At 41.9% G+C, this 15,666-nt stretch overlaps 1 protein-coding gene across 2 annotated transcripts; it reads left to right on the top strand.

Moving 5' to 3' along the window:
- The first annotated feature begins 3,195 nt into the window (after nucleotides 1-3,195).
- LOC311050452 (Na(+)/H(+) exchange regulatory cofactor NHE-RF3-like) lies at nucleotides 3,196-13,406 on the top strand. 2 transcript variants are annotated; one of them, XM_084064535.1, is made up of 13 exons: nucleotides 3,196-3,335; nucleotides 3,505-3,818; nucleotides 3,920-3,947; nucleotides 4,036-4,097; nucleotides 6,798-7,009; nucleotides 7,422-7,493; nucleotides 7,845-7,977; nucleotides 8,489-8,625; nucleotides 8,769-8,976; nucleotides 10,426-10,622; nucleotides 10,988-11,197; nucleotides 11,846-12,070; nucleotides 12,327-13,406. In XM_084064535.1, the coding sequence occupies exons 3-13, from the start codon at nucleotides 3,934-3,936 to the stop codon at nucleotides 12,357-12,359; spliced, it is 1,503 nt and encodes a 500-aa protein (XP_083920661.1). In that variant the 5' UTR covers nucleotides 3,196-3,335; nucleotides 3,505-3,818; nucleotides 3,920-3,933; the 3' UTR covers nucleotides 12,360-13,406. The 2 variants fall into 2 exon arrangements, with proteins under 2 accessions (XP_083920661.1, XP_083920660.1); XM_084064534.1 differs by having other exon boundaries at nucleotides 3,505-3,716.
- Nucleotides 13,407-15,666: the final 2,260 nt, after the last annotated feature.

Raw genomic sequence — 15,666 nt, forward strand, 5'->3', positions numbered from 1 at the left:
GTACTTGGTCTGCTCTTTTCCTCCTACACCAAACCTCTTTGCCGAAAATGGCAGATCTGCGGCGGCGTGTGCTTGTAGATCGGCTGATGTTCCCCTCAGAATATGGATTCCAGGGTTCAAGTGGTTGACGTGAAAAAAAGGTTCCAATCACACAAGGATTTGGAACCCCCCCCCCCCGTACCCTCTAGGGGTCCCGGACCCCTAATTTAGATTATTTACACTAGTTATTCTGAGTAACTAGTGTATGAGAAAAGTAGTATGCTAATTGCCAGAGTCTAAGTTATCAACATGGCTAGTGGCTACTCTTTCAACGTTATACGTGAATAACACAGGAGCTTCAGGTAAAGGATAACAATATAGGCTATTTAAATGGCAAAGAGTATGTTGATTCTAAACTAGATTCATAACAAAGATGATATAAATAAATATGAATAGCGGGGTAAATTAAAGAAGCACTTCACCCATTTTCAACCGTATCTTCTTATAGGCCTAATTGGTCCTCGCTAATGCTCATAAGATGGCTCAATTTCCATCTACTCGCACTGCGTCTCATTGGCGGGCCATGGACAGTTCAGAAACCTGCCTATGAGTTCATCGATGTAGATTCCAAGCCTTTCTCTTCTGAAATAGAAGGTATTGTTCTTGAATTAAAAAATAATACGTTTGAAATCTTCTGGAATCTCTGTGTGGAACCTGCATTACCGAGGGGCAATTAAAAAAAATGCCTCTGGTGATAAACCCGCCCCATATCTGCATACTGGGCTCTGATTGGTCCCTCACAACTTCGGAGGGAGAGAAATCCAATCTCTATTGAGAGGGGCCAGACCTAATCTGCCAAAGGCATTTCTTTTTTTCCAATGGCAGATTCGTCTGGAACCAGGCTAGAGAAGTACATACAGTACAATCCTAGAATCTGTAACATTTCTCATTACTCTCGAATGTTTGGTGTAAGCGGTCTATATACTAAAGTAAGATTTAATTGGAGTGAAATAACAAATCTCCATGGGATAGAGTTTGCAAGTAGTAGGTAGCCTACACATGTCAGTGCACAATGAATAGTAAAACAATGTCTACACACATATAATGCATACATATGTATTTATGTATATACATATAGAGCAACAGAATGCTGCTGGCTGGTGTACTGATTATGTCATGACCTTGCTCTTGATTGACCTTTTCAAGACAAAAGTTCATCTTTTCATGGCAGCCTATTGATTAGTTTTATGGAAATCCACCGGTTGATCTTGACCTTGGCCTTTCATTTATGTCTTTGAGGCAGTCTACTGATAATTAAATTCCCACCCAGCCGTTTTCAAGTTTTTTTGCAAACACAGACAGACCTTGATCTTGATTTTGCCCTTGACCTTTTTGACAAACTTTCGGAATGGGGAGAAAACATAACCCCATCCAACTCCATTAGAGGAGGGAACAACGAAAATACATCCCCTCAAATACCATGAAATTGCTTTGGGAAAAAAACAGAATCCCTGAAGAGGGAAGTATAATAAGTGTAGATGAGCGACACACATGAGAGACATACTGGCCTCATGTTTGCAACACCTCAGCCTTGTCTTCCATTAATGCCTCCTTGAAACTCACATATGCCTAGAGAGTGGGAAGTTCAATCTGGAATATGTGTTTTAGTGCTGGTACTCCAATAAAAATGGTCAATTGGTTAAAAATGTAATATGCTATTTTACTTCCTAGTACAAGCAATAGTAAAAGTGAAAAACAAATACTTCACATCAAACAACCTTCCATCCCACTCATTGTAAGGAAAATGACAATGAAGCAGATGATACAATGATGATCCAAATTCTGTGATAATCAGAGTTTGCGGTTCACCTACAGTACACAGACATTAAGCCACCTACATGACTAACAGACAGTGGCACGGTGGCTTGCTGTTGCCTCACACCAAGACATGTTTCACAACTGGGCTTTCTGTGTGGAATTAGCATGTTCTCCCCTTGTTCATTTGGGTTCCTCCCACACCAAGACATGCTGGTCTTAGAGCTGAAGCTGCCCCCCTGTGTGGTGCTCAGTGGTTGCCCACTGCCCCTAGTAGTTAGAATGGGTCAAATGCAGAGGAGCAATTTCCTCCACGGGGATCAATAAAGTATAATTTAACTTAACCTCACATTAACTAGCATAACATCGTTTCATGACCAAGACTCCAATTTACAAAAATGTGGAATTCTATTGCAAATAACCACCAGGCAGCCAGCTGACCAAGCTCATGGAACCTGTTTATTAACTACGTGACGTCATGTGTGACAATGATGCATTGGTTGGACACCCAGAAGAGGTGCTCTCTGACCATATGGATTAAACATTAATCCCACACGGCTGTGTATAAAGAAGCCACCGCCTCTAGTCCTGACCAAAGAGTCTTTTATGTCCCTTAGTGCTTTGTACCTTGCACCTCCACACTATCTTCCTCACTGCAGTTGACCAGACTGGGTACAGAGCCATGAAATACAACACAGGTAAGAACTGACTTTCTTTGTCACAGTTGTTGCTCCAAAACAGAGACGAAATTATTTTACTATACAAATTTGAATTTACTCTGTGATGCTTGAGGCTTCACCTGGGAACTGAAAGGTTCCCATAGAAAAGCGGAAAAAATCTGACTGTTATCAGGCTAAGTCAACATTGTCTTTGTGACATGGTGTTTTGTATTGCCTTGGTGTTGTTCTTAGTTCTGTAGATAAAAAAAAAACGAGGATTTGTTCCTATTTTTTCCTGTTTTTTTCTGACATTGCCTCTGCCTTCCAGACACACACACACACACACACACATTCCCTGAGCTGAACTGACCTGGTTGGGATCAAATCACAATCGTGTACTATTCCTGTGCCCGCCGCCCGCCCTTTACCATTCCCTTCTCAGCTTTCTAAACTATTTAAGGACAAGGAAAACAGTGGGGGCTGGACCAGACACTCTTCATTCTCTTCATAATCTCCACACACGCACAACCTGTGTCCATTTAAGAAAAGGCATTGGGTATCGTAGTGTTGACTGTGAGATTGGCGTGCGTCAGCACATAACTGAAATACGTGACATTGCAGATATCTACATTTACAGCCCGCTGCACTCAGACCTCTCCCTTGCCCAGAGGTGGGGTGTGTGTGTGTGTGTGTGTGTGTGTGTGTGTGTGTTTGTGTGGAGAGAGAGGGAGAGAGTGTGGTAAGGACATGAGTGTTTGTCAGTTAGTTCTGCAAGAGCTGAGAGAGAGAGCGAGAGAGAGAGAGACAGAGGGGGGGGGGGGAGGAGATGACTTCTCTTTATAAAATGAGATTACTTGGATCAGATCAGCCATGTCAGGACATGTGAGTACCTGGTCAATGTGTGCTCATTAACTAGAATTCTGGTCTCTGTTGATCGTTGATGTCAGATAGAAAGCAGTGTGGTACTATATATTGTTGTTTGTTGTCTAACTCTGTAACACAACAAGCCATCGTGACACTAAGATGATGTGATATGTACTTTTGCTTCTAGTGGTGCATTTCCTGTCAGTCATTCATCTCTAAGAAAGTCTCAGATTTACGTTCACAAGAATAAAGCAGAAAGACACAGAGTTTGAGCTTAATGATCAGCTCCACTTGCATCCTTGGTGACGTCCATGGGACAGGGAGACAGGGTATCAGGCAATGAGTAACCGAGACAGCAGTCGACCAAGGTCACCTTTGGGCAGAGGTCATCTTTGGACCGTAAGTAGACTGGACGGGTCTGAAGGATGATGGTGGTCTGAATATGTCCTAGCACCCCTGTCTTCTCTCCTGTTGTTTGTCTTGAGGTGGTGTTCTGGCAGAGTGAGTCATCTCTCGGCCATTATGTACAACAGTATCATTTTAGAACATAATACTGCTGGCTATGACTTATTGGGTCTTTTGTCTCTTGTCTTTTGTCTCAGGTCACGAGGATGCAATGGAGGTTTCACGGTAAGTTACACTTTGATTTAGTCATACAAATTGTGATGTTTCATGCTCACTTCACTCTTTTCACTTGTTCGTATCTTCCTGTCTTAAGTTTCAAGTTCAATGCAAGGGAAGGGATCGACAATCCAGCCCTGGTGATTTCAGATGATCCTGGTAAGGTTCATCTTTCAAAATCTATAATATAATTCTCCAAACCATCTAAGCACCTAATATGTATATACGTGTGTGTGTGTGTGTGTGTGTGTGTGTGTGTGTGTGTGTGTGTGTGTGTGTGTGTGTGTGTGTGTGTGTGTGTGTGTGTGTGTGTGTGTGTGTGTGTGTGTGTGTGTGTGTGTGTGTGTGTGTGTGTGTGTGTGTGTACTACAGGAATTAGAAGTACAGAAATGTTCAGAAAATACAACACACATAAAAACACAAATACATACATGCATACTGAATACATACACATACATACAAAATCTCTCACAGGACTGGCCACTCCCACACCCTCTGAATCTTACTTACTGTACATATCATACATCATGTATACTTACCACATACTGTACCATGAAGATTTGAGATTTGTAGACTCATTACTCCATTTTTGACTGGACTTCTGTTGCTAAATCCTCATTCCTGTTATAATAGCTTTATGTAGAGGCTATGCCACGCAACCTTTTGGCACCCCTAACAAAAATAATACCGTTGTCAAAACTCCTTAGATGTAGGCCTATACATACATCATGCTGTATCTATAATGTACGCTTATTGTTACATATAGAGCATTATGCCCTATCGGCCAGTGTCAGCGGACACAGTGGGAAAGTAGAGAGTGAATGTTTATCTCCTCACAGCCCATCCTGTGTGTCAGAATGGAAGCTATCCAGGTTTTATCTCAGCAACTCTGTAAACAATTTAAAGACTGCTAACACCACACATTTCAGAGAACTACTGAGAACTGTTACAGAAACCTGAACTGTACTGTCTGATCAAAATGTTGATCTCTGTTCACTCTGTGGCTAGAACCACTGTTTTAAGGATGGAAGGAACAGGGAGAATTGGTTGAATTCTTTCACACTACATTAGTTACCGTTTACCTATACCTCCTTATATCACTATTTCCACAAGCATGTTATTCCATTATCTAAAAATACAAAAACAAACCTCACAGTTGTAAACATTTGCCCCATAAGCAGTTTGCCAGTTATTGACAAACTAATTGAGAAAATTGTCTTCAACCAAATTTACTTCTCAGTAAATTAACTAAATACCGGCAGCACTTACATATATGATAGATAACCGTCTATGTAACCGGATGTATAGTAGTACAATAAGAGACTAATGGACTTAGTGTTGCTGGATTTAAGTGCAACCTGACATTATCAGTCACAATCAGCTGCTACTGTAGCTATCCTGTTATACTGTAGTTTTTCATCTGAAGAAGAAGAATCACTTCTATTGTCACATCACAGATTTACAATTGTAAAGAAGTGGGTGAAACTCTTTTTTTCTGCAACTCCATCAATCATAGTTTTCAGTTAAGAAATGGGAGGCAAAGAGAGGGATCGAGAGCAAGGAGAAAAACATAAAATAACAGGTCAAAAGAGAAAACAGAGATATGTGCATTTATACATACTCTCAACAGTGTGAATAAAGAAAGACTATACATTACCAAAAAAAAGAAAACAACATAACAATGTTACTGAGCTCCCACAGAAGCCGCCTGGTGCTATGCTATGATACCACCTTCATATCAAAAGAACAAACTGCTTCCACTAACTTATACATTATAATTGCGACCGTAGGTCGCATTTACTATAGAAACCTGCTCCAGGTGTCCGTCCGTCACCCCGTCCCTCCGTCACACACGTCCCGTCACTCCGTCACACACGTCCCGTCACACTTTTGCCCTGCTCATATCTCCGCACCCCTTGCCCCGATCCATGCCAGATTTTGCACACACACTCCTTACCTGCCAAACTACACCCTCCAAGGACCCCCGGAGCTCCAGGGACCCCCAGCTGCCTCGGGGACCCCCAAGTGTAAAAAATGAGCACATGTGGACAAATTACCAAATGACCACCCCAACGGGGCTGCTCACGGGGCATTCCCGGGGACCACCCACTCCTGGTGCTCCAGAACGGATGCAAAAGTGGTGGCGCCCCCAGTGGAGGACCCCCTGCCACTGCAGCTCACATAAAATGCCGTAACTCGGGCTAGGAGCGTCCGGGAGAGCCGCGGCCGGTACCTATTCGTCCGCCAAGGCAACGCGGACACCCCACCCCTAATTTCTCACATGGCCCTCTTCTAGCGCCACCTTCAGGCCGCTTTTCACAACACATTTTTGCCCACTACTCCTACAGTTTTGCCCCTAAAAACACGCAAATTGCTACACACTACACAGTATGTGTACACTCATGTCATCAACATGCCTGCCACCACATTTCTTAGACCACCAAACAAAACTATACATTGCCCACACAACTAGGAACCAATCGCCGTTACAGCCCTCTTCTGTATACATGTGACCTACGGTCGCTTATCTCCCGATTAGGGAGTCTTACTGGTAGATATCTATATCACCAGACATGTAGTGATGGGTTTATGCATGGTGCCAAGGCCTTGAACAAATTCAATGAGGAGAATAATGATGTACAGAGCAATGTCATTTTGCAATGCTTGACCTTTAGAGATCACAAAAATTAAAGGTAAAATTCAAAAGACTAATACCAGTAATTGCATGTTACAAACCTTGATGGATAATAGAAAACCCTAGATGGATATTGTTTGGACCCCAGGCAGTGTAGCTGTTTCCATTTGTAACACCTAATAAACTAACAAACATTTCATTCTAATACTCGACCGTTCCCTCAGAGCCAGATGAACGCCCTGTGCCTCGACTGTGTCATCTGAAACGTAGCGAGGGCCAGAGTTTTGGCTTCTACCTTCGGATGGAGAAGGACCAACGGGGCCACGTGGTGAGGCAGGTGGAGCCCTGGGGCCCTGGAGAGCTCAGCGGCCTCAGGGATGGAGACCGGGTCCTGGAGGTCAACGAGGAGTATGTGGACAACATGGAGTTCCCCAGGGTCAGTGTCTTTAGAACTGTAAAGGGTGATTTACACAAGGATCGCGCTGCGACACGTTGTGAGCTTGTAGATCAGCTATCTTTGGTGCACGATACCGGCATGTGAGGGTACAAATCAGGCATAGGGGTTGAACTAGTTAATGCTCTGACAGCACAAATGTATCACACCTTGTGTGATACTGTGACCCTGTTTTTGACAGAGAACCAAGATATTTCTGCAGTTATAGATGGCACTCATCATAAGTTACGAGCCAGCTTCAGACCCATGACACTTTGTGATTAGGTGTGTGTCTGAAGCATGTAATACAGGTACTGACGGTTGAGCCTCCTGGGTGCCCCCCCCAAGAACAACTGGCTCAATGTCATATATATTAAACCCAATTCGAATTCACTCTTCTTTTTCTATTTGACAGGTGGTGAGGAGAATCCAGTACTGTGGTGTGCATTTGTTTCTCTTGGTGTTGAGAGGAGAGGAGTATGAGCAGGTGATTGTTTTATACACACACACACACACACACACACACACACACACACACACACACACACACACACACACACACACACACACACACACACACACACACACACACACAGTATATACTGTACATTATAGTGAGTATATGTGTGTGTATGTGTATGTACAGTATATATATATATATCATGTGTGTCTCTTATTGCCTGTGTGTCAAGATATAGAGTATATGTACGAGGAGCCTTTGTTTTTTATGTGCATGGAATATACACGCTACATTTTCTGCATTTTCTCGAGCGCGTACTGTATGAAACAAGCGCTGCAGTGTTTTACTCGACCCCACATGATTTGTCCTGGCCTCCAGGCGATGTCCACGTGCCAGGACCTCCAGGCGTTAGCCAGGGCCCACAGAGGAGAGGGCTGCTCTCGACCCAGCCTCTGTCACGTCCCCAGACACCCTGACCAGGGCCTGGGCGTCACCGTCACAGCACTGGAAGGTAATGAATCGTCCCCATCAAGCTGAGAAAATCACACGCAAATGAAGCAACTAATGCATGCATAGGAATTGGCAGCGTGACGTCAAGGGCATACTTATCAATTCTACAAAGTTTAAGTTGTGAGTTTGTCAGGACAAATAGACCCATTCAGTATATTGACAAGCCTGACACACAGCCCATATATGGCCAACATCCCCAACGTCAGCGTTTCTGTTGTCTGTGACATCAGACCAGAGCTTGTTCAGCGAGTGGGAGAGGGAGGGATGGAGGGAGAGGGAGAGTGAGGGATAGGGAAAGGGAGAGGAGTGAGAGTGAGAGTGAGAGTGAGAGTGGGTGCACACAATAACCCAGCCAATGCTGGGTACCGAAAACTGAACTTGTTGTTAGCGCAATAACCCCAACAACACCGCAAGGTTTTCTGCTTGTATCTGTGATCATTATATTGTACCGTGTACCATTTTGTGAGAAGGCGCAGCAGTGATGTGTTGAATAGCAGCTGTTTTGTCCTCAGGTCAGAAAGGACAGTACATTCTCAACACGCTGCCTGATGGACCAGCAGAGCAAGCCGGTGTCTGTAATGGAGACAAGCTGGTCTGGATCAATGGTGTCACGGCTTCCACTCTCACATACTCGCATCTCAACAAAATAGTATGTGTTGTTCAGCACAATCTAACATTATTATCATTATTACTGTATTATTATTGCTATTGTTATATTGACCAGAATACATTCAATTCCCATCTATCAGCTTTCAAGTTATCTGAGCTGTGTGATATGTCTTTTCCTGTCAGGTGAAGAAGATTGGAGACTCTGCGACGTTCCTGGTCATCGACAGAGACAGTGAGTGCAGCTATATCAGGAGGAAGATGCCCATCTTACCTGTTCTTGCACAGAAGCACAACCTCCTGCACAGACCAAAGACCATGCGTCTGATCCATGCTTCTGATGGGTACGGCTTCCTGCTGCGACAAGAGAAACTGCCTCCAACAGGACTCGTAGGTGAGAGATACATTGAGGGGAAAAAACAGATTGTTATGCCATGGGTTCTACATGTACGTATGTAGGGTACATTAATAATAAATAACAATCTCATTGTGAGTACTGTCCATGTTTTGATTTTGTACTCAGACAATTTTGGGTTTCAACACCCAGATAATGGAGAAGAGAGGACATAGTTTCGCCCTGTTTTGTTTCAACCTACTGGCCATGCAGTCACTGTGTCAGGGGTTTGAATCCACCTTGTGTTGCATGTCACCCCTCCCTCCTGTCTCTCTTCACTGTCCGCTGAAGAAAGAAGAAAGGCCATATGGTTGCTGTCGGGCAGAAACCAACTAACTCCATTTTTTCCATAAATCAGTGCTATTGAACACCCTTTACGTCTGTGTGTTGGTAAAAAAAAATGGAACCAATGAAAAGTATTAAGAAACGCTTGACAAAACCAGCTATTTCCATTGGATCCTCAAACTTTCTGCTAAACCAGCTAACCCCCACCAAGGGGGGGGGGGGGGGCGGAGTTAGCTGGTTTTGCTGACTCCAGGCTTCACCCCCTTTTGACCTCCAAACTTATTGTGAGCTTGGAGGTCCATTCAGCTGTTCTTATCAATGAAGGACAAAACCTCCTAACTCCACTTTTTGTTTCGTTTTTTAAAGTTAGCTGGTTTCTGCACGACAGCAGAGATATCTTAATCTTAAAGGAGCACTTGAGTAATTTTCAGCCTTATCTTCCTGCAATTGGTAGTCACTAATGCTCACTATAACATGTTACCATTTCTGTCTACTCACGTGGTGTCTCAGATGTGTCAGATGTGAAACCTGCCAATGATATTATTGGTGGGGATTCCAAGCTAATGGAAACCACAGCCTTTCTCTTCCTGGAAAGTTGGACCTAAACATCAATTAGATGGGTTGTAACAGTTTCCATGGCATTTACAGTACCATATGTTTTGATTGATTGATTTTTGATTGATTTTTTTATTAGGCAAAAGAATGTAAAACAACACAGTTACATTTATAATACTTTTGTCTAAAAGGTCCGACCAAAAAAGTCCTTGCGGACTTGTTTCCGTTGGGGTCCTTGAATTAATTTCATAGACATATATAGTAGCAACCAAATAGTTCAAAAATCAACATAAGCTGTTGTTCTTTGCTATTTTACTCATCTAGAAAGTTTAAATTGTATGATTGTATTTATTGATGTTATTGTTCTGTATGTCTCTGCTACCCCGCCACCCCCTAAAGCACTAAAGTGAAACATTTTAGCGCCACCCAGTGGTCTTTTTGGAGGCTATAGCTCAGGATATCAGAACATTAATTGCTGTGCTTTATGTCTGTCACGTTCTAAAGCTCTTAGTTCAGTGTTAAGTCATTTCTGTTGAATAGGTTTAAATTTAGAGATATTTTGTAGGAAATAAATTCTATTCTATTCTATTATTTTCTACCTCATCCAAGCTCACGTACTGAGGGAGGTGGATGCTGGGAGTCCAGCAGAGAAAGCAGGGATGACCGATGGAGAGCTGCTGCTAGCGGTCAACGGAGAGGAATCGGAGTCCATGGAACACGAGGACATTGTCAAGAGGATCCGGATGAGTGAACAGAGGGTCAGCCTCACCTCCATATCCATGTCTGGACGAGACTTCTACAGACAGGTGAGGTTCCCATCTGTCTAACATCATGAGGCATTCAGAACACTAGAAGTTCATATATGGAGATCTCTGTATCTGTCAGTCCTTGTCCCTTTTATGGCCATATATGGAGATCTCTGTATACTGTATGTCCGAGTCAAGGTGACATGAGCGTGATGTCAGAGGTCCGTCCGTACGCCTGCCCACGGGCAGGCCAGCCCTCCCTTAAGCCAATTTTAATATAGAATTTGGGGCATTTAAATGGGTCTTTTAGACGTGCAGTTTCATAACAAGATATTATTCTGCATTAGTAAATGTGACATCATTTCAGGAGTTGGACTGTTCAATTAATGATGATTCAGTCTTGAATTTGGTTTGTTCTGTTGTAGTTAGGAATATCCCCTCTGATGTTCCATGATGACTACGTCCCTGACAAGGGGGGGCTGAGAACTGTGTCCCACTTCACTGAACACCGTAATGGACTTCATGGGGACAAATCTAAGCCCTGTCCCAGGCTTTGTGTCCTGGACAGACAAGACACAGGCTTCGGTTTCCATCTGGGATGCATCCAGGATGAGCCAGGGGCATTCATTGGCCAGGTATGCCATACTACACTGCACTATTAACCAATACATCCACTGCATTCATGCCTTGTTGTAAGTTAAGCAACAACAGATACAAGTCTGATCACTGAATTAGTCACAGTAACAATTGGTTTGCAATCTATCTGGTCCGTCCTTCCATCCATCCTTCTGTCAAGTGTGAGATCTTGTTCAGAGCATATCTCCTGTGCATATCTCTCCATGAGGCCAAGGATAGTATGGTTATTTCTAGAGAGGACAGTGTGTTGTGTTGTGTACCAAATGTAGGTCACTGTGACACTACAAACCCAATCACTGCATCATCCAGTGGTGACTAGATTCATTTTCTGAAAGCATTCAAGGATAGAGAGAGGACATAGCAACTGTGGCTGGATGTTCTTTAGTTTGTATTTTAGGAGACAGCCTTTGTTTTATGCAACACATGCAAATGACTCTGAGATGTGTATAATAAAAATACTATTAATACTAATAATAATGAATACTCAGACGTATAGAGTGTTTTTCAGCAGCAGTAGCAAAGCCCTTATTACACGTTGCAAGATTGCATGAAATAAAATAAAAAGACCAAGGACTGTCTGAGTGATGATGACTGACTGAACAAGTAGTTGTCATGTTTTGACTGTTGTTCTCTCTTTCATCCTCTAGGTGGTGCCAGGGGCCTCTGCCCAGGGAGCTGGTCTATGGGAAGGGGACGTGCTGGTGGAGGTGAATGGACAGAACGTGGAGAACAAGTACTTTGCGGATGTGGTGACATTGATAAAGTCAAGTGCATCACCTCTCAGGCTGCTGGTGGTGGAGAGGAAAGGTTATGAGTGGCTCAGACAGAATGATCAGCCTGTCTCTCCAGGACTGGTCATCTACAGCTCTCAGGTCAGACACAACTCACACTAATAAATTATAAATAAAATAGATTTGAATAGATTCTAATATTTCATGACATGTTCGTTGTACAGGCCTTGTTTACATTTGTTATTGTACTTTGTACCTCACTTTGATTGCAGGCTTGATTGCACTGTGCACATGTGCACATGTGTAATGTGGATTAACAATCACATTGAACTGTGTTTAATTAAACAAACAAATATGCAAATGACAGCAAATGATTTCCATCTTGTGTGTTTTTCAGGTTTCAAGGAGATCCAGTGATGTCTTTTTATGATGGAGTGTTGAGAAGCAGCCAAAGACTGTCAACCTCTCGGGACTCTGCAAAAGAACACATTACCTGTAGAGAACCTGACTCCCCCTCTATCTCTCTCCAACATCAGATTAGCTCAGGACCCAAATTTGACCTATTCTGTCAAGTCATGTTCTTGTATGTTATGTTCCACAACGATGACACAGTGCTCAGTCACCAGGATGAAAACACAGTTGGCGTTGAAGACACTTTTTTTCCCACAGTCTTCCCAAGTAATAGGTTTATTACATGGGCTCACAGGATAAATACATCACACACACACCACAGTGCTCACTCAACGGTAGACCTTATATACACAGAACAACTGTCTGTTCTAGACACAAGGTATAATCAAAAAATACAATTCATGATAGTTAAAATTGCATTTAGTATTTAGCAGGCGCTCTTACCCAGAGCAGCTTATAAGTGCAAGATAAGAAGTGCAAGAGAAGAGTAAATGACATGAACACTAGTCAACAAATGACTAGGGTTGTCACACGAGCAGAGTGCAAAGAAAACTTATTTAGTGCTACAAAGTATCTAGGAGAGCAGGTAAACATCAAACCTAGTATCTGTCTAAACAATATGCTATCTAAATAACTTTCTTAGCATGTGGTCAAGCAGAAACTCTACACAAATTAAAATACTACACATATTAGCCTATGACAGGTAGATACTTACATAACTATAAATTAAGTAATCATAATAGTGTAATATCAGAAATTATTCCACAAAACCAAGAGAAACACTGCTCCATCTAATCCATCCTCGTGTTACTTTTATAGGAAGGAATGCCATCTGTCAACACTATATCTCTCATCCACAGTCCTATAGTAATATAAACCATATAATATGCTTATTTAACTTCAATTAACTATCAGTAACAGTTGAGAATTGTGTTTTGGTAAAGTGTAATTGTGTTATATATCTTACATTGAGATACTGAATGATGAGCAATAGATGCTTTTAAAATGTTCTTAGTGCTAATTGTGTAGCAACCCAGGCTGAATGTTTATTTAGAATATGTTTATGTTATAGTGTCTTTCTTAATTATGTCACAATTAAAGCTCTATTTTTTCAGAGCATATGCATTTTGAATATTGTATGAGTGTAAATACATTCTTTAAATAAAGATATTGAAATGCCGTTTCCATAGCAAGACTACTAAGATTCATGGTAGTTGAAATACCTCACATGTTAGCCTAATAAAGATAGGAAGCCACTTGTATATTAACTATGCATGAAGTAACCATAATAGAAGTACTACTATTGGAGCACTTTTAACCCTCCAGGCAATTCTTAGAATAATACCACGTGACGTGAACATTAAACCTGGTAAAACAAGTACAACAGCATAACTTGTTCATGAAAAACACAGGTGAACAATAAGTTAATAAGAAAATAAATGTGTCAATCATAGTCTCCAATGGTACAGTTACCACAATGAGATTACAAAAGGAATACATGTGGTTAAACTAATTGAAATTGATCTAACTAAACCATACATAGCACTTTCAACCACCTCAGTCGTTTGCCACTGTATAACCAGTTTCACAAAATCTTTTCCCCTGTAGCTGCCCAAGATGGAATCAGAGTTTAAAATAAGTCAGGTGTTGGTGATGAAACTAGTGTGATTGTTTCTTCACAACCACGGTTATATTCCTCATCATTATGATCTAAGATAGGATGTTGATGGATGTTTTAATATCCGTGCTAGCAAATTAGAGCCGCACAGTGTGCAGTGTCAATAGATTAAGTTATGTGTTGAGTCAGTATTTGATCATGTGACTACAGAATGCAGTACATACAGTGTAATAGGTAAACCTAGTACAATAGTGGAGAATTTAGTTACAGTACATTCAGAGGGTGTAGCATGAGAGTAGTCCCCGTGTAGAGGACAATGTTCAACTGACCGGAATAGTAGGCTATTGGCTGATGGCTTCCACCATGATCCTGAGGGAGAATGGCTGTTGCAACCCCCCCCCCTCTCTCTCTCTCTATTTCTCTCTCTCTCTCTCTCTCTCTCTCTCTCTCTCTCTCTCTCTCTCTCTCTCTCTCTCTCTCTCTCCTCTCTCTTTCAACCTCTCCCTCCGGGGTGTCTCCTCCTCTGACTCTTCATTCTGTCTTCATTCAGCTAGGTTTGGAAAAACACCTACAGTGCTTACTTTATATCTGTGGTTGGTTCTGAGGTTGAAATGTAAAATCTCCCCAAGAGAAAAAGAAATCTCTCGTCTTTCGCTTTCTCAATCTCTCTCCCTCCCTCCTTCTGTCTATCACTCTCTCTCTCTCTCTCTCTCTCTCTCTCTCTCTCTCTCAACAGCTCTGTGTTTATAAATCCACTGTTTGCATTAGCCTGTTGGCAGAGTTCATGTTTTGTCTTTGGTATTGGGGCTGATATCAGAGCTTTCACACGCTAGTTTAACAGTCAATCAGCTCCCCACAGAGTGTGGCCACAGTACGTTCATACTGGCTGGCAAAACTAGAGTTTATGAAGTGGTGCCCTTTCTCAGCTAGTGTTTTTATCACAATGATGATGAATAATGATGTAATCTTTCTGATTGATTGATCGATTGATGTACTTCCCATGAGTTCCCATGCACACAAATCATGATGACATATACTGTAAGAGACAGACAGATATGCACTACTATACAGAACGTCATACGATCAGCTTACAGGTATGAAACATAAGAAATATGTACAAGAAAAGAGTTCGGGGAGGGGAAGGGGGGTTAGGTTAAGACTTTGACAGAGTCAACTGTTATAAAAACATATATATATCATTTCAAAATATTTAAAACGTTTTAGACAAAAAGTATTTCATAAATAAAATGAATGCAAAGGAAATTTGAAATGTCAATTTGAATAAAAACTGATGCTGCTGAGCAAGCAGTGAGCAGCGAGCAGTGTGGTGGGATTTTTGTTCATAAAATACTTTTTTCATGATTGCTTCTTAAATAAAATGAAAAAATCGAATATTTACCATGAATAAATAAATAAAAAGTTTAAGAAGTAGTGAAAATGGCAGATCTACAAGCTAGATCTGCTATTTTCACTAGTTTGGGCCCCGGGCAAACATCTCTAATTTCTCTTTTGATAAGAGAAGAAATAACTGAAACCAAAAGAGGAGGAATAGAGACTTTATATACTTCAACAACTTTAGATAACACTCAACCATTAGGCAGCTCTGTACTCATTTGCCATGACCTTGGCCTTGGAGATTAGCTCATGTGGGGTTGTTGTTGCTGTTAGAACTGAGAGAGGAATGAAGGGAGTATCCACAGAAGACAGT

This window comes from Gymnoscopelus microlampas (genome assembly GCF_963454915.1).
Source record: "Gymnoscopelus microlampas genome assembly, chromosome: 8".
Lineage (NCBI taxonomy): Eukaryota > Metazoa > Chordata > Actinopteri > Myctophiformes > Myctophidae > Gymnoscopelus > Gymnoscopelus microlampas.

Bases quoted from the DNA above. Each gene is read 5' to 3' on its own strand.
- LOC311050452 (XM_084064535.1), top strand. The intron at 4,098-6,797 runs GTAAGGTTCATC...CCGTTCCCTCAG, and splicing joins GGTGATTTCAGATGATCCTG to AGCCAGATGAACGCCCTGTG. The intron at 7,494-7,844 runs GTGATTGTTTTA...CCTGGCCTCCAG, and splicing joins GAGGAGAGGAGTATGAGCAG to GCGATGTCCACGTGCCAGGA.